At 39.7% G+C, this 23,461-nt stretch overlaps 1 protein-coding gene and 1 long non-coding RNA gene across 9 annotated transcripts in view; one reads left to right on the top strand and one right to left on the bottom strand.

Annotated features, from left to right (window-relative positions):
- LOC149131694 (uncharacterized) overlaps window positions 1-23,461 on the top strand; it is a 194,116-nt gene that overhangs the window by 38,817 nt on the left and 131,838 nt on the right. For 2 of the 3 annotated variants that reach the window (XR_016237671.1, XR_016237669.1), the window contains exon 1: window positions 19,832-20,904. The exons of the other annotated variant lie outside the window; for it this stretch is intronic. This is a non-coding gene — a long non-coding RNA (uncharacterized LOC149131694). Of the gene's footprint in view, window positions 1-19,831; window positions 20,905-23,461 lie in introns of those variants that run through there. 3 annotated transcript variants of the gene reach the window in all.
- LOC106870453 (breast cancer anti-estrogen resistance protein 1) overlaps window positions 1-23,461 on the bottom strand; it is a 112,926-nt gene that overhangs the window by 9,099 nt on the left and 80,366 nt on the right. For all 6 annotated transcript variants that reach the window (XM_089338420.1, XM_014916553.3, XM_014916554.3 and 3 more), the window contains one exon: window positions 5,887-6,177. In XM_089338420.1, the coding sequence (XP_089194546.1) occupies window positions 5,887-6,072 (186 nt within the window). In that variant the 5' untranslated portion in view covers window positions 6,073-6,177. The remainder of the gene's footprint in view (window positions 1-5,886; window positions 6,178-23,461) is intronic.

Below are 23,461 nucleotides of genomic sequence, written 5' to 3'. Positions count from 1 at the left end.
CATGCTGGAGCACCACCTTGAAGAATTTTAGTTGTGGTCTCTTTTGCCAAAGTACTAAGTTACAGGGATGTAAACATACCAACACTGGTTGTCAAGTGGTGATGGGGGTGTGGACAAACACACACACACATATATATATATATATTTATACATAATGGGCTTCTTTCAGTTTCTGTCTACTAAATCCACTCACAAGACTTTGGTTGGCCCAAGCCTATAGTAGAAGACACTGCCCAAGGTGCCTCACAGTAGGGCTGAACCTGGAACCATGTGGTTGGGATAATAGTGAAAGTTGACAAATGAAATGATTGGCCGATGGCTATTTCTTATCATGTACAAAAAAGGAAGAAAGAGAGAGAGAGAAAGAGAAAGAGGGAGACAGACAGAAATAGTGAGTGAGAGAGAGACAAAGACACACAGAGAGATCAATAAACTAGCTAGAAATGGGGACCTTCTTTTAAATAGGAGCGGGGAGGGAGTTGTATGCAGATTTGGATTGGTTGAGAGAGGGGGAGAGGAGGAGGGAGAAGAGAGAGAGGGAGGGAGGGAGGGAGGAATCAGTTGTGTAAGACATATTGTCATTGGATTCAAGAGTAGTGTTAAGAGAGAGAGAGAGAGAAAGGTCATTAGATGGTGAAAGGGAGATAGTGAGTGAGTGAGTGGAAGAAAGAAAAGGGGAGAGAGAGAGAAGAAGAAGAAAGAAGAAAAAGACAGAAAGAGAGGGGAAGCAGAAAGGTGGGGGAGAGGGAAAGACAGAGAGACAGAAATTCAGATCCCAAAAAGGTTCAGTCAGTCTTTATCAGTTGCTGTGTGATTAAGAAACTTGCTTTTCAATCCGCAAGGTCTCAGGTTCAGTCTCACTGAATGGCGCTCTGTCCTTTAGCTTAAGTAGGATGAACTGGCTGCTGTTTCTAGCCAGTCAAATGACCATGTAGAGACTCCTTCGGTTACTGTTGTCAGTGCAGTTGTGATTATCAATATATTATTATTATTATGTACTAGTTGTATGTAATATTAGTGATCGCTGTGGTGGTCATAAGGGGAGAGTTGGTGGTTATAGTAATAGTAGTGGTAGAAGTGGTGGTGGTAGTGGTAGAAGTAGTGGTGGTGGTGGTGGTAGTAGTAGCCTTGTTCTGTCCATCACTTTCTTGCACTTATCTCTCAAACCAAGCATAGGATAGAGGGGGGCAACAGAGAGGGGGAGGGCAGAGATGAGCCGGAGAGGAGGGGTAATAGGGGTGAGGATGGAGGATGAGGAAGCTGACAAAGGAAGCTGTGTGTGTTGGTGGAGGGGAGAGTAAAATAGGTGGGTAGATTGTGGGGTGGCGAGGGCATATAGGAAGTAGCAGTGTGTGGCGGAGGGGGGGAACAAATGACACCCCTTCCTCCTCTCTCCCCCACCCAGCAGCCCTTTAAAACAGAGGGGAGAGGCTGGAGATAGTGACAAACAGTAAGAGGGGGGGGTCACACACACAGGGACAAGGGGGTAAGAGTGGGAGTGGTGGTGCTTAGAAAACAGCTTGTCTGTGAAGTGATATGGGATGGGGTGGGGGAAGGATTTCACACTTCTGTAGGGGTGATAAGGAGGTGCGGTCACAGAAACTGAGGTGGTGGTGTTGGCGGTAGTGGTGGGTGGTAGCAGTGATGGTGTTGGTGATTGTAGTGGCAGTAGCATTGGTGCTGAGGGTGATGGCGTTTGTGGTGGTGTTAGTGATGGTGGTAGTGTTGGTGGTGGTGTTGTGGCATTGGTGTTGAAGCTGATGGTGATGATGCAAGCTGTGGTGTTGGTGGTAGTAGTAGGTGTGATAGTGTTGGTATTGGTGGTAGTAATAGCAATGGTGGTGCAATAAATATTTGCAGTTCCACCCTCTGCCCCCCCCCTTGCATTCCTAAAACAACAACAACAGCTGAACAACAACCCAAGCGTTCTTATCTCTCCTACTTCCTCTACCCATCATGCAATGCTGCTCAGTCTTGCATGACAACAAGGAATAAGAACTGTATCAGAACTAAACCTAAATCTGTCCCAGACAGTCATTAATTCTCACTCATGGCTCAGTGGTTAGAGAGTTGGGCTTACAATTATGATAGTGGGTTCAATTCCCAGACTGGGCTATGTGAGGGGGGGGGTGTCACACACACACACACACACACACACACACACACACACACACAGGGGCAAGGGGGTAAGACACTTTATTTTATGTTACTCCACTTCACTCAGCTGTAGTGAAATCCACACTGGGATTCAGGGAAGATGTCTTCCACGAGGATGAAGAGGCAATTGAGTAGGATACGGGTGAAGAGGCCCCCTTTGGTCATCACTGACCATGGGATTGCACCTAGGAAGTTACCCTCCCAGGCACAAGTCCGGGCAAGGTTGTTTATGCAAGACCAGCAGTCGCCCATGCATACTGGCCTCCCCTCTCCATGGCACCAGTGTTATCCAAGGGAAAGGCAAAGGGGCCGATACAGCTTGGCACCTGTGACGTCGTAACTCATTTCTACAGCTGAGTGAACTGGAGCAACGTGAAATAAAGTGTCTTGCTCAAGAACACAACACACAGCCCGGTCCGGGATTCAAATTCACAACCTCATGATCGTAAGCTCGACGCTCTAACCACTGAGCCATACGCCTTCACATTATATATATATAGACATACATGCACTTTCCATCTACCAAATCCACTCACAAGGGTTTAGTCAGCCTAAGACTATAGTAACAGACCCCTGTTCAAGGTGCTATATAATGGGACAGAACCCAGAACCATGTAGTTGGGAAGCAAACACCTTACCACTCAGCCATACTTGCACCTAAACACACACATACACAATGTGCATTCAAGGACATTTATGTGAACACATTCACCCATATATGGCAACAAATATACCCGTATTTACAAACGTGATGCATTACAAGTGTCATTTAATTTCTTATGTGCCGGCATTAGAAGGAAGTTTGTATCCAATTGCTCCCAGACTCCCACTCTCTCATAAGTAACAGCTTTTCCTTGTTATTTTAGTGATCAATATGTGTATATAGAAGTAATGATAGCAGATGTGGTTGTGTGGTAAGAATCTTGCTTCCCAATCACATGGATCTGGGTTCAGTCCCACTGCATGGCACCTTGGACAAGTGTCTTCTACTACAGCCTCAGACCGACGAAAGCCTCGTGAGTAGATTCGGTAGAAGGAAACTGAAAGAAGCCAATCATATTTATATATATATATATATATATATATTGGCATGGGTGTAACTGTGGTGAGGAGCTTGCTTTCCAACCACATGGTTCTGGGTTCAGTCCCACTGTATGGCACCTTGGTTTGCTATTGCCTCATGAGTGGATTTGTAGAAGGAAACTGAGAGAAGCCTGTCGTATACATATATATGTATGTATCTGTATGTCCTTGTGTCTGTATTTGTCCCCTCCATCACTGCTTGACAACCAGTGTTGGTGTGTTTACATCCCTGTAACAGCGGTTTGGTTAAAGGGACTGATAGAATAACTTCTAGGCTCACAAAGAATAAGTCCTGAGGTCGATTTGTTTGACTAAAACCTTTTAAGGCAGTGCTCCAGCATGGCCCCAGTCAAACGACTGAAACAAGTACAAAAATAAAAGAATAAGATTCCATACAGCCCAGATGAATCATTAGATTGTAGAATTAAGGGTCGATCCAACTACCCCCTGTCAAAAGACAGATTTAATATATGACCCAGATGAACCATTAGACCATAGAATCAAGGACAGGTCCAACCAAAAGACAGATTTTATATGACCCAGATGAATCATTACCCCATAGAATCAAGGATAGGTCCTACCCCCCCCCCCCCAAATACATTTCACTGATTGCAAATGCTTGGAAGACCAAAGTCAAGTGGCTGAAAGTGGGGGGGGGAAGAGACTGGGGCTCTCTGTGGCTGCTGACTTGATCAGCAGAAAAGCCCTGGGACAGGGGACGTAGAATTATCAATCATTTGTAGCTCACTACTCTATTACATTGAAAGGGACCCCCATAAATGGATACAATATAAGAACAAACATGAATAAGGGGGGGTTTGTCTTTTTACACATCACTTCTTTATCTCCCCTTCACCCATTGTTTGAAGCTAATCTAGGTGGTGGTGGTAGGGATAGCAGTAGGGGTGGTGGTGGAAGTGGTTATTGCAGTGGTGGTGGTGGTTCTGGTGATGGTGGGTGTGACAAGGGTAGTGTTGGTGATAGTTGTCATAAAGGTGGTGTGGTGGTGGTGATAGCCCTTTCATTTTTGCGGTTGCTTATTGCTAAAAAATAGCATCCCTAATTTTTTTTTCTTCTGGTGGGGTTAGTAGGTCAACAGTGATGGGGTGGGGCAGAGGGAATATGACTGATGTTTCTCATGGCAGTTGTCCCCTGTCTGTCATCTATCAGTCTGTCTGGGATTTCCCAGGGTTTTGCAGGAACAGGGGACTAAAAATAAAATATTCACTAGACCCCCAATTAATTAATATATTAACACACTGTCTTTGTGTGTAGGAGAGAAAGAGAGGGAGAGGAGAGAAAGAGAGGGAGAGGAGAGAGAAAGAGTGAGCGTGCTTATGTGAGGGGGAGTGGGAGATAGTGTATGTGAGAGAGAGAGAGAGTGTGTGTGGGTGGAGGAGAGTGTATGAGTGTGGGAAGAGAGTGATGTGTGAATGGGTGGGAACCTACGCCAACATCTCTTCAGTTATCCGGCCGGCATGGGTTCCCACCCCGGCATCTGAAGCTCGGAGTTTTATCATGGCTACCGAATAAGTGTCACATTTTTACAGATAAATTCCTCTATTAACATAATATCGAGGTCTCTTTCTTTCTTTTTGTTGTTCTTCCTATCAATATATATATATATATATATATATATATATACACACATATATATATGTTATATTTAGGGATAGTCATTTTTTTTTTTTTTTTTGCCAAATAAACACACGCACTATATATTTGTTCTTCACTCAGTTATTACTGTTCTTATTCTAACTCATGTCCATTGTCCAAAAATCTTTCGTCACACATCTGTGACCTCCTCAGCGACACTTTCCATCTTCGTGTATGCACTTGCTCTGCTTATTACCCGCAAAAATTCATAAACAAGGCGGTGAGCTGGCAAAAACATTAGCACACGGAGCGAAATGCTTAGCGGTATTTCGTCTGTCTTTACGTTCTGAGTTCAAATTCCGCCGAGGTCGACTTTGCCTTTCATCCTTTCAGGGTCGATAAATTAAGTATCAGTTACGCACTGGGGTCAATGTAATCGACTTAATCCCTTTGTCTGTCCTTGTTTGTCCCCTCTATGTTTAGCCCCCTTGTGGGCAATAAAGAAATAAAAAATCCATAAACATATAAACACACACACACACACACACATATGTATATATATATATATACATATATACACACACACACACACACACACACACACACTGTATTTGAGGGTACAAAAACACCTTGAGCATATCAGATGCACCCCTATTTCAGTAGCACCCGTTTCAGAAAAAGGGAGTATTAGGGACAAAATTAGCTCAAGGAAGGCCCAACATTCCATATAGGACCCAGACTGATTTTTTGAGGCACTATTCTGACAAAAAAGAAGCAAAAAAATTCTCTTTATATGCTATTAAGTGCAATGTATACATACATACGTATATATGTGCGTGAGAGAGTGTATATGAATAATACACATGTGTATAAGAAGGAATGGCTTTGATATGTATATAAATAGAAAAGAGAGGAAAACGCTCTTAAAGTCGAAAAATTTAAGTGTCTTTTAAGTGCATAGATGCACATAACTGTGTGCGCATATGTCTGTATGTGTGCGCATGTGTCTGTATGTGGATGTGTTTGTTAGTATTAATCACATCTACATACCTTATTTGGTGTCACATCCCAGCTACGTCGATGCCAGTTACTCGCCAGTGAAGGATTCTGGTCATAGCTGCTGGAATCCTTATTTGGCGTCGAGGTGAGGTTGGACATGCCAGTAAGAATTTTGAGTCGGTTTCCTGGGGCAATACCAGTTTTTCCTCGGAATGTGCATCGCCACCATCCCACCATGCCATCTGTGTCTTGCTCGAGAACGGCGAGGACGTCTCCACGCCGAAATGCAAGTTCGTTAGCTGACTCTGCAAGATTGTCATATATGGCTTTGGCAAGGGTAGTCTGCAAAATAAAAAGAAAGAAAAATTACATTATACATAGATAGGTGTGTGTGTGTGTGTGTGTGTGTGTGTGTGTGCATGCATGTGCACATATGTTTATATATATATATATATATATATATATATATATATACACACACATACATACAATATATATGCAATATATATATATGTATATACACACACACATACAATATATATACATATGTATATATACATATATATACACACACTTATATATACATATGTACACACATATATATACATACACTTATATATACATATGTACACACATATATATACATACACTCACATATATATATATATATATATATATATACACACACATGTATATATATATACATATATACAAAAATATATATTTATATACATATACACACAAATATATATTTATATACATATAGACATATATATATACACTTTACACACACACAGAGGAAGAGAAAAAGAGAGAGAGAGCTAGCTACATAGACACATGAATCTATAGAATTGTATAGAAACAGTATATAAAAAAATACATGCATAAACGCTTGTTCAAATGTGTTTATAGTTGCCTATAAACAAATTAATGATAAACTGAAATCTTAGCTCCACACACACACAATCACCATCAGCATCATCACCATCAGCATCATCCGATGTCCATTTTTTCCCCATGCTTGCAGCGGTCAGATGGAATTTGACGAGGCAAGTTTTATGCAGCCAGATGCCCTTCCTGTTGCTAAATTTGGCCTGTTTCCAAGGAAGGTGAGTATTTGTCCAAAGCCAAACAGGTTTCTGACAGAATTCTGGAAACAAACAAACATCGGTCCTCCAAAGGTGAAGCTCATGTGAAACCATCATAGGAAATCAAGAAAAGGGCGCACACACACACACACACAGGCGCAGGAGTGGCTGTGTGGCAAGAAGCTTGCTTCCCAGCCACATGGTTCTGGGTTCAATTCCACTGCGTGGCACCTTGGGCAAGTGTCTTCTATTATAGCCTCAAGCTGACCAAAGCCTTGTGAGTGGATTTGGTAGAGGGAAACTGAAAGAAGCCCATTGTGTGTGTGTGTGTAAGAATGAAACTAAAGCATTAACTTTGGCAGGATTTGAACTTGGAAAGTAAGGGGATGAAATATAAGTATTATAAAGTGATTTAGTGCAGTGTTCTGGAGTTCTTGCCCTTCCCCTCATAATATCAATAACACACACATTACAAAATACACATACTACATCTATGCACACTTATAACATATATATGTGTATAGTGTATAATGTGTGTGTATATTACAACTTACACATTACATATTACACACACACATTACAATCCACACAGAAACACATTATGCGCTATACACACGCACACACATACAAGCATACATTATATATTACACACATGCACACACACAGCACATACCCCCAAAACAGCCTGAGCAAAAGGGTGTGAGAAGAGAATAGAAAGGTCAAATAATTCTGGGGATTTGAAATGTTATTGAAGGTTGAGGACAAATATATTTGCAATAATGTGTGTGTGTGTGTGTATGGATGTGTGCATTTATGTATGCATGTGTGAGTGTGTGTATTATGTATTTGCGTATTATGTATGTGTGCATGTATGTGTGTAAGTATATATGGGTGTGTGTGTGTTACTGGTGTAATGTGTTATTGGGGTAACATGTTTGTCTGTATGTATGTGTGTAATGTATCTGCGTATTATGTATGTAAGTGTGCGTGTGTGTGTACGTATGTGTGTTACTGGTGTAATGTGTTATTGGAGTAACATGTTAGTCGTTTTATGAGTTCTCCCAAAGACGGCGAGCTGGCAGAGTGGTTAGCATGCCGGGCGAAATGCTTAGTGGTATTTCGTCTGTCTTTACATTCTGAGTTCAAATTCCACCGGGGTCGACTTTGCCTTTCATCCTTTCGGGGTCAACAAATTCAGTATCAGATGTGCCTAGAGTAGAAAATATTATGTGCATGCGTTACTGGAGTGTGTGTGTGTGTGTGTATGCAGTTGGTGTAATGAGAGTGAATACATGTATGCCTGTGTTATTGGTGTAAAGTGTGTGTGTGTGTGTGTGCACATGTATGCAATGTGTGTGTGCACATTTGTGCATGTGTAAAAACATGCAAATGTGCAAGTTTGCACAGGCGTAAGTATGCACACATGTAATTATATATTATATATATATGCACACATGTAATTATATATTATATATATATGCATACATGTAATTATATGCATATATATATAATTATATACATACATAAACATATATGTGTATGTTTATATCTTTTTTACTTACTTGTTTCAGTCTTTTGACTGTGGCCATGCTGGAGCACCGCCTTTAGTCGAGCAAATCGACCCCAGGACTTATTCTTTAGAAGCCTATTATTATTCTATCGGTTTCTTTTGCCGAACCGCTAAGTTACGGGGACATAAACACACCAGCATCGGTTGTCAAGCGATGTTGGGGGGGACAAACACAGACACACAAACACATACACACATATATACATATATACGACGGGCTTCATTCAGTTTCCGTCTACCAAATCCACTCACAAGGCTTTGGTCGGCCCGTGGCTATAGTAGAAGACACTTGCCCAAGGTGCCACGCAGTGGGACTGAACCCGGGACCATGTGGTTGGTAGGCAAGCTACCTACCACACAGCCACTCCTACTGCGCATATAATGTGAATGCATAGTAATATTACGATCATGAAATTAGATCGACTCTAGTACGCAACTGGTACTTAATTTATCGACCCCCAAAAGGATGAAAGTCAAAGTCCACCTCGGCGGAATTCGAACTCAGAACGTAAAGGCAGACGAAATATCGCTATTTCGCTTTGCTACCTTATTATGTTCCTGTTAGCTCGCTGCCTTCTGCAACCCAAAGAAATAATAAAATTACAAACAGAGAATTAAATACACACACAAAAATGATTTTAAAAAAACCCGAAAAAACAGACTAGTGTATAAATTAGCCTCGTTATTTTTTGCGGGAATCCCCCCCCCCCCACCTCTTCCTGCAGACCTCTCGGAAACCACTGGTTGGGAAATGCTGCTCTATCCAATTGTCCGTTTCGTTGCCATTCTAATTATTTCATAGAACATACTCATTACTAAGCAGCCTATCTGTCGGAATCAACGGAATAATCTGTTACCATATGATTTGTCCAGACAATGGCGCCAAGGGACTCGCCAGAGCAGCGAGGTAATAATTAAGCAGCGATTACAACACTCGCAGTAACAATCGCAACAACAATTAATGATACTGAAACCACCACCACCACCACCACCACCACTACCACTACTACTAAAAATGACAAGACTAAACTTTTGAAACTAAAATACCATGTTTACATGTTACAACGACCACTACCACCTTTTCTGCTGCTGTTACTACCACCACCACCACCACCACCACTACTACTACTAATCAAATGGGAAGCCTGTTTGTGGTCACTGGCAGTGGTAGAAATAACAGCCAAATCTTCTACACTTGTGTATAAGCAATTTCTTTATTAACCATAAAGGTCAAAATGTAGAGTGGACGATACAAGGACAGATAAAGGGTCAGGGGACAACTGGGACATATAATCGATGATAAATGTGTATAAAATTCGAAACGTCAACAACTGCCACCATCTCCATCTACAAGAAATAGCAGCCAAATCTCCTACAAATTACACCATATAGTCCCTCCAAAATAGGGAAGATACATTGGGGAGGATAGCCCTAGATATACTATCGTCTTTCACCTGTGTTTAACTCGTGGCCATGCTGGGACACCACCTTGAAGAATTTTTCAGTTGAATGAATCGACCCTAGTACTTAGTTTTTAAAAAATTATTTTCTAAGCCTGGTACCTACGTCTAAAAATACGACAGAGATGGCCATGGCTGGAATGCCTTTGGTATTATGAAGTCAGTTCAATCAGAACTGACCAGGAACCGAACTACCACCACCACCACCACCACCACCACCGTTGTTGGCACTCCGTCGAATACGACGTCGAGGGTTCCAGTTGATCCGATCAACGGAACAGCTTGCTCGTGAAATTACGTGCAAGTGGCTGAGCACTCCACAGACACGTGTACCCTTAACGTAGTTCTCGGGGAGATTCAGCATGACAGTGTGACAAGGCTGACCCTTTGAATTACAGGCACAACAGAAACAGGAAGAAAGAGTGAGAGAAAGTTGTGGTGAAAGAGTACAGCAGGGTTCGCCACCATCCCCTGCCGGAGCCTCGTGGAGCTTTAGGTGTTTTTGCGCAATAAACACTCACAACGCTCGGTCTGGGAATCGAAACCGCGAGTCCGCTGCCCTAACCACTGGGCCATTGCGCCTCCACACCACCACACTATCTATTAATTACCATCAATTCCGTGTATACTAACTTCACCACCACCATCATGAACAATAGTTTTTAGTTCACTTGATGCTATTAGCAACAAAACAAAACAAACAAAAAAAACACAGCTAGTTCACAGTCACACACAAACAAGAGTTGCTTTTGGAAAATGTCGCATGAATAGGAAAAGCTAAGTTGGTATTTACATACACTTTCAAGCTTCTACAGGATTTCATTCACTGCTATTATTCTTATTACGAATATCACAAAAGGAATCACATTATTATTATTATTATTATCGTCTGTTTTTGTATTATCCCCCCTCATCCTTCGCCGCAGTGGTAAAAATCATTATTATTATTACTATTGGTGCTGTTGCTAGACTATGGAACAAAATGTTGCGCAAGTAACCCTCAACCTAAAACTCAAGTTGTTAAGACTGAAATTACCGACCTACCTACTTACTTGCAAAATAAATAAAAATAAAAAAACAAAGATACACAAAAGAATTGGCACCGAGTAAATGGCAAACTTTTGTCTAAGTTCTCATTTCGTACAAGGACTGAATTAGCTTGGAAACGCCGCTTTTTTTTATATATATATATATTGTTTGTAAGTTTTATTTTATGAGTTTTTTATTTTTGACATTAAATTATTGTTGTGCTTTGTGTGTAGAGGAAAGTAGGTTAGCAACAGAGTGGCTAACTAAATTAAGATGTAACACAGGGAGGGGAAACAAAGAATGTTATTAAAATATCTGAAAACTGCTGTTGGCTGGATTTATTAGAAACAGATAAACTTGTTGAATGTCTGACGTGGTGAAAAGAGATTACAAATGTGACATTCCAATATATATATATATATATATATAACGTGAGAGAGTTAGGGGTTGGGGGTTCAACCCACTAAGGGATAGTATCTATCCAGTATACTGCTGGGAGGGTACCCAATTATTGCTACACTAGTGCTATACTAGGTGCAATCAATGGGAGCGGGTAAAAGTGGAGGTTTTACCCAAAATTTGTGTAACAATTAGAAAATGGAGGATAATATGCTGAACCCAACTACTTGCAGACGGTGTATCCCGTTGAATTCATTAATTTAATTCATAGCAAAAGTGACAAAAAAAAAGAAAAGAAAAAGAAAGAACCAAAACACAGGTGTCTATGGCAGACTATGTTATTTTGCCAACATGGTTTACATATAGAAGTACAAAGTACGTGTGTGTGTGTGTGTGTGTGTGTGTGTGAGTGTGTGTGTGAGTGTGTGTGTGTGTATATATATTATAAAAATTTAGATTCAAAACTGAATGTGGCACTTAAGTTTAGGCACCAGAATATAGTATGGTATTATCCAAACAATTCCAAAAACAAAGGTGATCAAAAATCAAAAAAGCAACAAGGATATTCAAGGTTAATGCAGTACGATCGTTTCATGCAACTCCATTTATTTAAGTAATGTGAGCATTACATTAAATGTAAAATGCAGAGCAATCTTCAGCTGCACAAGGATACAGAAAATTTATTGAAATTTTCATTTCAGCAGAATGGACATATTACTGTTGTGGTCTCGCTCCCGTGCTGGTGGCACGGAAAAAGCACCATTTGAGCGCGATCGTTTCCAGCTTCCCCTTACTGGCACATGTACTGGTGGCATGTGAACAAAATATTGGACTGACTCCTGTGCAGGTGGCACGTAAAAATAACACCATTTGAGCGTGGCCGTTGCCAGTACCGCCGGACTGGTCCTCGTGCTGGTGGCACGTAAAAAGCACCTACTACACTCTCAGAGGGCATCCAGCTGTAGAAACTCTGCCAGATCAGATTGGAGTCTGGTGTAGCCATCCGGTTCGCCAGTCCCCAGTCAAATCATCCAACCTATGCTAGCATGGAAAGCGGACGTTAAATGATGATCATGATGATATATATATTTAGGATTAAGTACGACTACAATTATTTTTCGGGTGTTAGAGTGTGAGTTGAAAGAGGGAGTAATTTGGTTGCTATATCTAGCTTGGTTGAGCGACTGTTATTTTTTTTTTCTTGAGCGATTGGACATATAGAGCCAATTATCGATTTCCTTGGTAAACAACCGACCGAGATGACATTTACCTTTGAACGGAACGCCAGTCTGCGACAAGGTTCAACAGCAGAAATTTTGAGGGGAAGGGATAAGATAATTACAACTGAACTGTCCTCCCCACCACCTTCTCGAATATTGCGCAGGTAATTTCGGTTTACCGACTCCGAAGAGATGAAAGGCAACCGATATTTTTTAGACCCAGTCTGCCATTGTTTACATCTAGTAATTTCTAACTCGTTAAGGCAGGAAAATAATAAAAAAAAAATTTTCTTCTTTGTTTGGAAACGGGGGAAAGGCATTACAAATTGTCTCAAAAATTCACATAAGAAAAAAATAATACTGTATAATGGATGACACGGTAAAGTTTTAGAAATTATCGTAGTGGCCGCAAGCTATCTCGTGCTCAGATCATCGTTAACTTCCATGGATGTCAGATTCCATCCAGTTAGAAATTGTCATTGTTTTTACATTGGATATTGAAGAATGTATTTGTTTTAAGGTTAACATGCATCTATGAGGGAAAAAATTAAATTGCACCAGAAGTGACAATAGAGAAATTAATTAATATCACAAACGCAGGTACCAGGTCACATAATATCTTCTTGTGAAAGTATAAACATTTCTGAAATAGCAGCCGAGGTACATATATCCAACAACACCGGTGAAAAACTTCAGAGATGCGTTTGATATGAGTGGGCTTCTTGCGTTAGTTTAAGCCACACGTATATGTAGACGTGAACCATTCTTTAAATATTGTTCATCCAATGATGAAAGCTTCTATACACATACTATCAACGGACAGTAGGTGCTTGCCAAGAAGAAACTCAAGAGATAATACAGAACCGAAGTTGCTTTATTTACCTTGTATCTATATGACCGTAAGCGACAAAATAGGTTCAGAGATATTGGAAAAGCTATTTGTACGTTCTATGCAGTATCTTGTCATATAAATATGTAGTCACTTCTGGTTTCAAGCACAATTTACTTTCACTTTTTTACGACACTAACATGCATGTTAATCTTGTTTTATCATCAGCTATCCTTCTTCCGCTGCTAGTGAAGTGGATGCCAATCAATTTACAATTAAGGCAAAGACAGCTGTTGATTTCTAAGTTGATAATCGAAATGTTAGCAGTTCGCATCTTTTTGTTGGCGAAGCACATTGATAAAAATATCTATAAGATTTGAATTTTTAAGAATTTTCTAGACTATATAGACTTTAATAATTGTTTTCTTTTTAAGTAAAAGTTATATAATTCCGACTAATCAATAGTCAGTTTTCTCCATTATAGATCAGAGGCAGTTTTCATTATTAAAGTATAGAAATCGAAGAGAAGAAAATAAATGAAAAGTGGAAAATAAGAATGCGACAGACTAAATATAGATAACCTAATACCTTAACCTGCATAGTTGGCGTAAACTAACCTGAAGTATTACTTTAACATTATTTAGTTATTTAGAGCGGCTCAGTCACCGAAGCATAAAACTATCAACTATTTATGTTCTTCCTTTTTTTATTCTTTGTTGTCAACAAAGCCAGACCTTGTTTTTTGTTTTAATTTTTTTTTTAGATAATTTCATAAACACAAACCAAGCTATTCTTTAAGATAGCAGAATTATTTTGTTAATTACGTATAATATAAATCTCTAATTATACATGCGTATCATATATATTGTATGTATGTATGTATGTATGTATAGATAGAGCTACACAGGAAAAAGAATTTTCTGTTTTATGTATTAGTATCTACATATTTTGACGACTGAATGTAAACTATTTGTCCACTCCTACACCGCGTAATGCACCTCGCCTATATCAATATATACTACAATAGTTGAAGAGAAATTTGACCTTATAAACATATAATAACGAAATTAGAAGCAATTCAGCTTACTCGGCCACTAAACGGAGGCACCTTGGGCCGACCAAAGCCTTGTTAGTGGATTTGGTAGACGGAAACTGGAAGAAGCCCGTCGTATATATATATATATATATATATATATATATATATATATATATATATATATATATATATATATATATATATATATAAATGTGTAATTTTCACATTAAATTCCGATAAAATCATAATTTTACACCATCTGAAAGGTATTGATAGTGTAGTGCACACTGCCCAAGAACTTCTAACAGGCGAACTGGAGAAAGGACATGCGGGTTAGCTAGTAAGCTGGTCTGCAGTGAAGGGGATTTCCGGGTCGGCGAGATTTTTCCGAAGCAGGAGTCGGCCGATCGCTCTCGCCCTTAACCGAATGTAAGAGAATAAATTCTGAAGCAACACTCTTGTTCTCCTTTGATCTTTTTTGTGTGTGTGTGTGTGTGTGTGTAGCTTAATAAAAGCTATAACTGAAAATTTCATGAAAAATATATCCATTTTTCTGTGAGTTATAGGGAAACAAATTAAACTTTGAAGAGTGGGGCACAGTTGTGTAGGTTTGCCTGCACCTCTTTTATTTATATTTCTAAACCTTATCAAACCGATTACAGTCTATCATGAACTTACTAATTAGCAGCACAAATGGGATGACCTAGTTTTCGGCGACCTCACAGTGGTAACAATATTTCATAGGCCACACATTCTGGGCGACAGCAGTGGTCGACTAAATTTATTGATTTCAGCGCGATTTGAACTCAGATGTAAGTAAAGTAAATGTTGTTACTATATACTGCTGTTTTATCGATTATACCACTCTCTGCCTCGATAATAACAATAATAATAATAATAAGACCAGATATAGTTGTCAAAGATCACGAAGGAAAAAAATGCTTCTAATTGATGTATCAATACCAGCAGATGACAACGTTTCCCTAAAAGAAATGGAGAAACTTTCAAAATACAAAGACCTGCAAATAGAGGTAACTCGAATGTGGAATCTAAAAACAGAACCAATTCCTGTCATAGTAGGTGCCTTAGGTATAATAAAAAAATATTCAGACAAATATATAACAAAAACATCAGGACTTACAAATATATATAACATACAGAAAATTGCACTACTGGGCACTGCACACATCCTATGCAAAACATTTTCAATACAGTAACCATAAGAGCATCACAGCAAACCACAGCACATACCCAAGGCACACAGAGCTGCGCTCGGTAGTGAAGTGAAGGCACGTTATAAAAATAAAACTACTGAATAATAATAATAATAATAATAATAATATTCCTTTCTACTAAAGGCATAAGGCCTGAAATTTTGGGAAAGAGGGTAAGTCGATTTAATCAATCCCAGTGTTTCACTGGTACTTATTTTATCGACCTCGAAAGGATGAAAAGCAAAGTCGACCTCGGCGGAATTTGAACTCAGAACGTAACGACGGACGAAATACCGCTTAGCATATCTGTCAGACATTATATATATATATATATATATATATATATATATATATATATATATATATATATATACATACATACACACACACACACACACATACAAACACAGTATGTATCAGGATGCAAATATGGGAGAAAGTGAGATTTATAGACAACAGCTTGGCAATGTTTAACAAAACAATATATGCGTATGATCCATCCCACATACCTGGATATTATAGGAGTGGTCGATTACGTGAAGATAGTTTCAGTTACAAAATAACCGCAGTAAAAATATTGGCCTAAATAAAAGTTACTCACACGTGCACACACACACACACCAGAAATATTTCAGCAATGGAATTTAATTATTAAAAACGGAAAAAGGCATTAAGTTCGAGGTGAACGGAGTCCGTGACCCGGTTTCAATTTCCGCTTCATGCCCTTTCGGTAAGTCTGCTCCACGATACTACTTTGTTTCCACATAACTTAAAGAAAAATGGATATATTTTCATGAAAATTTCTACACATACCATTCAGATGTTGTAGATTCCGATTATAGTGGAATTTGTTGGAAAATTCTTTCGGAGTAGGGCGAAGAAAAGTTTTGGATAATTTACATAAATCGATTTTGTTTCCTCATAGGTTTCAGAAAAATAAGGGCACTCTTTGATTGAAAAAATTCCACAAATACTTTTCCAAGGTGTTTGAATATTTCCTACTACCCGCAGATTATATTGTAATTTCTTGTGGAATTTTTTTCAGAGTGGGACGAAAAAAAGTTGGGGATAATTTACATAAATCGATTTTATTTTCTCATAACTTTCAGAAAAACATGGGGCATTTTTAAAATGAAATTTTCTACAAGTACTTCTCAATTATATTGGAATTTTGTCCGGAAAAAAAAAAAAAAATGTGTGCGTATGCATGAGTTCTGACACAAATTAAATATATACCTACAAAATGGAACATGGAATTTTGAAAAAATTATGCGATGTATGTATGTGTATGCGCTCACCGATGTTGCTCTTGACATTTGTGAGCTGGTAGAATCGTCAGCACGCTGGACAAAATGCTTAGCGGTATTTCGCCCGTCGCTACGTTCTGAGTTCAAATTCCGCCGAAGTCGACTTTACCTTTCATCCTTTCGGGGTCGATAAATTAAGAACCAGTCAATCACTAGGGTCAATATGATCGACTATTCTCCCACTCCTCACAAATTCTAGGCCTTGTGCCTATAGTAGAAAGGATTATTAAAGTGTTGAGCTAGCAGAATCAATTAGCACACCGGACAAAATGCTTAGCGGCATTTCTTCCGGATTAAGTTCTGAGTTCAAATACTGCCGAGGTCGATTATGCCTTTTATCCCTTCCAGGTCAATAAAAGAAGTACCATTAGAGTGCTGGGGGTCGATGTAATCGACTAGCTTCGCCACCACTAAAATTTCACGCCTTGTGCCTAATGAGTAAGAAGCATTGTTGTAAGAATCATTTGAGAAGCCAAGACCGAGTTCTTAATTCGAAAGGCATTTTGTTTTTCTTTGGCAGCACATGACTTAAGTTTTCCCACCAAAAATATATAATAAAGGCAGAACACAAAGAAACTGCAGAGTATGTGAAGTAAGACGTGTGTAGGCTGTGAAAAAAACAATGAATCACATTGTTTTTAGTTGCTTGGCATAAGCTAAAATGGTGCGCGTGTGCGTGAGAGGGGGAGAGAGAGAGAGTCTTCATACATTAGAAGCTGTGCCAGTTTTATAATGTATCTTAACCATTATAAACACACCTAAGTATCAAAAAGTTACACTCTCGAACGCGGTTCATATAACCTTTGAGGGTCCATATAAGATTTTGTTGTTAAAATTTATGTGCAAAAAATTGGTTTTATATATATATATATATATATATATATAAAGGCGGCGAGCAGGCAGAAAAGTTAGCACGCCGGGCAAAATGCTTAGCGATATTTCGTCTGTCTTTATGTTCTGAATTCAAATTCCGCCAAGGTCGACTTTGCCTTTCATCCTTTCGAGGTCGATAAAATAAGTACCAGTGAAACTCTGGGATTGATTAAATCTATTTACCCCCTCCCCCCAAATTCCGGGCCTTGTGCCTAGAGAAGAAATGAATATATAATTTTTTTATACAATTCCTAATAATATTTAAACATCAAATGGCTATAAGGTTCCACCCGAATAAAATAGGAAAATTCAAGTGCTCCATAGATTAAAAAAACAACAAAAAACATGGTTGAGAATACGAAAATGTTTTTAAAAAAGGTGAGGTTTCTTCAGGTATGATGATATTTTAAGCAGTAAATATTTTCACCTGAATGGAGAAACAGACTAACAAAATTTCATACGCTGTCACGATATAATCTACAAGAATAATTGATTCTAAGTAAAGAAGTGATAAAAATGATTATTTGCCCGTTGAGAAAAGCAAGCAGACTTTTGGACATATTTACCCCAAAACCTTAACGCCGTTATTCAACTTAATCATAGTCATTTAACGTTCACATTTTCCCTTTGCTTGTAATTGTCGGACAGAATTTATTGATGAGGATTTTTCTGCAGCCGGATGCACTTCTTGTCACCAAACCTCACCTGTTTGCAAATACGGTAAACTATTTCCCTATGGTTGGACACACGCAGTAGATTGGAAACGAAGGAAACCGCTCGCATGACGGTGACATTCGTTTTACAACTACCAAGCGATTACAAAGCACGGGGACAGCAACACAAGCAAACACACACATATATATATAGGATAGGCTTCTCTCAGTCTCCGTCTACTAAATCCACTCACAAGGTCGACCCGAGGCTATAGTAGAAGACACTTGCCCAAGGTGTCACGCAGTGGGACTGAATCCAGAACCATGTGGCTGGGAAGGAAGTTTCTTGCCACGCCTGCGCCCGTAGTTGAAGATACTTCCCACGGTGTGACACGGTAGAACTGAACCCGACACCATGTAATTGGGAAGCAAATTTCTTACCATAACTCTTCGTAAATATACAACACATGGTACACACTGATTTTTACATCATTAGACATGCAGCAATTCTTTCACAGCATCATCGTTAACCCCCTGCACAAACATTACTACTGCCTCGACTCTAGGACTCTTAGGGCCAGCTACCCGATTCCCATGGGGCATAGGTGACCGAGATCACAACGCTTCTCCTTAACAGGATGCCAATCTGTCGCAGAGTCACTAATTTACAGCTGAGTGAACAGGAGCAACGTGAGATGAAGTGTTTCGCTCAAGAACACAACCACCCGCCTGGTTCCGGGAATCGAAACCATGATCCTGAAATCATGAAGGCAACACCCTAACCACTAGGCCATGCGCCTTTATTTCAACAAATGATGTTTAAACACACACACACACTATCTCCCCAGATGCACAAATACACTCTCCAGACGTACACATAAACACACACTCCAGATGAGCGCGCACACACACACACACACACACACACTCACACTCCAGACGCGCGCGCGAACACACTCTCCAGAGGCACACACACACTCCAGACGCGCACAAACACCCACACACGAACTGTCCAGACACACAAACACATACTTCACACACACACTCCAGATACATTTACACACTCCACCAGATAAGACACACACACTCACATTCCAGACAAACACCACCGATGCCACCATCAATTCCACCAACCGTGCCGCCGCCACCACCGCCACTAGCAGTGCTACCTTCACCAGCCAGTACTTTCCCACCTACCACAGCTGGATAGCTCATCCAGCCAGCATCTAAAAATTATCCCTAGCAACAATTGTACTTATTAACCTTATCGGATAACGGAAGTTTCTCCGCAGTAAATGAAGAAGAGAAGGTGGGGGTGGGGATGATAGAAGGAAAGAAGAGCAGGATGAGAATGGGAATATCAAAGATGGCGGTGGAGAGAGTTATCATATACACCAATCTAATTTACCTTAATAAATAAATCTTATCGAGCCTGCAGAGAAGTGGCTCCATAGACGAGCAATGAAGATATCCGATTGCAGAACGAAGATCAAATGTCGATGTCTTAAACCCTTTGCCCGCCCTGTATATCATATGTTATACCAAGGGTCGGCGAACTGGGCTAAATTACTCCATGTAGGATAAAAATTAAATTCTTGGGGTAATAAGGACTCATTAAGCATAAATAAGATTACATAAAAAACGTGTTCCTTGTTACGACAGAAATTTTTCTTCTGGCAACACTACATCTGTCCAGTGCAATGGACAGTGTAAATAGATTCATATAAATAGATTCAATAAACCTTTTGAATTCAAAGAATCTATGATTTTCTTCCTTTCAAGTCAAGGGGGTAACGTCGGCGCAAATAAATATATTTAGGGGTAATTGGTTAAAAAAGTTTCCCGATACAAGATGTACTTCCCTGGCGTCCGTGCATCGTAAACCTTAGCCTGTCTTGTGTAATGCATAGAACGTAAATTACAATTAACGTACAAAAACATACAAAACATAGAATTTCCTTGGCATTCATGCATCGTATCGTCCACACACCTATTTTTTTTTTAAATACTAGAGTAATTTGGGGCTTATGAAATGAAAGTTTTATAATTACTCAGATCGTACGAAACAAAGGCTAACTAAAAAGTCTGAAGCAAGCATGGGCGACGTCTGGGACAAACTAATGAAAATGCTTGGATAGTCATTTGGTTAAACAAATAAAAACCCCATCCGGGAAGATTTTTTTAACAATATAACGAGACAACAGGCTAAAAGCGTTCGATGTTATATGAGAAGTTACTTCGTGACAAAAAAATGTACGGATGAAACCCAGGAAAACACACACAGTCTTAACTGCAGCAGATAAGGAAGCCATTTCCGCGAAGCGGATTGAATGAGACACAGCGAACCGCATTATTAAAAGAAGGAAAAAAGGGAAAAGAAAAAAACTCAAGGTAATTTTTTTCATTAGACATCATCATCATTAAAACTCCTTTAAATCACACCCTATTGTCTTAAAACAGGAAGAATGCATTTTCCATTGAATGCCTTTTCCATTATTTTTCGTGCTTTTTTTTTTAAGACCGTTCCTTTTTAGCTTTTATTTCGCGTTACGCAATTTCTGACAAGACGGGATTGTCAACTCTTTTGAATCAGAGTTCAGTGCCCACCATGCGGTAATGAGAATCTCTATGTGGTCACTCAAATTGTTAGAAATAGTAGCCAAAGCGTTCTCTACGGTCTTGAATAAATATATAGGACTCATTGGATAATGTCGTCTGAGACGGTGTTTGGATATAAGACAGGATGGTTATAGCTGGACCCCTATTGATGGCGGTGGTGATGTAATAGAGATGGCGGTGCTGCCGTTATTTAACCCCAGCTCAGCTGTGATCGAGCAATCCTACAATGAGCCGTGACCATCACGTCTTCTTCCTATATATAAGGATGCGAAGACTGCATTAATCCAGCGTGGTAGAGTGTGACTGAACTCTTTAGCAGTTAAACTGGTCATATCCGGCTCAAATACCCTACCTGTTTGGTATTCAAACTGGCCAGATTCGATCCGCCATACCCACCTTACAATCATATCATTAAAATCTCGAAGCTATGGTAGGGCGTAGCGTTTAAACCGATCGTATTTCAGCTCAAATATTTTACCTGTTTAATATGGTAGCATTTAAACCGATCATATTCCGCCCAAATATTTCACCCGTTTAATGCCCAAACTGGCCAGATCCAGTCTCTCACACTTACCCTGCTACATCTTTCTAAAGATCAACAATTATGTCATCAAAATTCTCGAAGAGATAATGCATGATTAATCCCAAACAATTTTAATAAACAAGTATTACATTCGAGAGAGTAATCTGAATGATATAAAGGTTAAGGTTTCGCTTCTATTTCTAACAGGTCGAGACTAGTATTGTTGTTTGAAAGTGTTGGAGATAATGGGGCGTTACAGGTGATGGCAAGATGTATCAGTTGTAGTAGAGATGTGATATGAAGAATGGTTAGATTGAGGATAAAGATGGTGGTAGTCGTTGTAGTTTTAGAAGGAACAGGGTGGAAGATATGAAGGCAAACAAGACACAAAGGAGAGAAAGAGGTGAAGAGGAAATAGAAGGTAGATGTGAAAAAGACAAAAGAAGGGGAGGAAAGAGAGGAAGAAAAACAAAGGGGGAGACGGAGAAATGTGGGTCAGCAATTTATTTAGTAACACACACACACATACATACACACCCAAACACACACTTAAATACATGTACGGAGACATACAGACAGTACACACACACCACACAAGGACAACACGTACACACATACACAAGGACAACACATACACATTTACACTACATACATATACAGACAGTACACAAGCAGACGACAGACAAGCAGACGACAGACAAGCAGACGACAGACACGCAGACGACAGACACGCAGACGACACAGAAAAAACATGCGCGCGCACACACACACACACACACACACACACATACACGGAAACAACACACGGGTAGCGCACACATACACGCACAGAGGCAACACGTAGACACACATGCATGCACAGAGGCAACACAGACATATACACACACTGAGGCAATACACATACAAACAACAGAAGTAAGCACATACATACACACATACTGAGCAACTAGAGAGAAGAAATACTTGTGCGGAGGGAGTGGGAGGAAAGATAGAGTAGGTCTTAAAACGAGAGAGAATAAGAGAAGCGTGAAGGAAGGAGGAGGGGAGGTAAATACTGAATAGCAAGTATAGTGAGGAAGACACGGGGAGGAGGAGAAGAGGGATGAAGATGAAGGCAAAAGAGGAGGAGAAGGAAGAGGAGAAGATAATGAGCAAAAAGGAAGGTGATATTGTCACTGCGAGCTAGTCTCACATTCCTCAAATATCTCTGATGATGACAACAGCGTCAACAGTTTTTATATATATTAACTACACTTCTAACATTAATGACAATACCAAACAACCCCCCATGAGCCTAAACGGTCGCTCAAACCACTGAAAATAACAGTTAGCTCTCCCTCAAATTATATCTTACTTTAGACGCAGCCCTGGCTGTGTGGTTTAGGAAGGTCGCTTTGCAACCTGATAGTTTTTTCGGGTTCTGTTCGTCCCACAGCTAGGCACGTTGGACAAGTGTCTTCTATACACTCGTATGGTAGACAGTAACCGAAAGAAGCCCATAGAGTCACTGTGTGTATACGCAATCTTTCGGTATTAGTAGACAACGTCATTCGCCTACACAATGTTTCCTCGTAATATACAGAAGCAAAGAGGGTAAAAGACGTCGTCTACTAATACCGAAAGATTGCATATGTATATATATATATATATATATATATATATAATACAAATAATGTGATGTACTTGTCTACATCTACATGTATATATAGATGCATATCTGGGTACAGGACGTCACAAGAAAACATGATATATATATATATATACACACACACACACACACACACACACACGCATATATATATGCAC

Source organism: Octopus bimaculoides, chromosome 20 (assembly GCF_046866305.1).
Source record: "Octopus bimaculoides isolate indiv1 chromosome 20, ASM4686630v1, whole genome shotgun sequence".
NCBI classification, from domain to species: Eukaryota; Metazoa; Mollusca; class Cephalopoda; order Octopoda; family Octopodidae; genus Octopus; species Octopus bimaculoides.
Note: the sequence above shows the minus strand (reverse complement) of the source record. Positions and strands in the feature narration are given on the sequence as shown.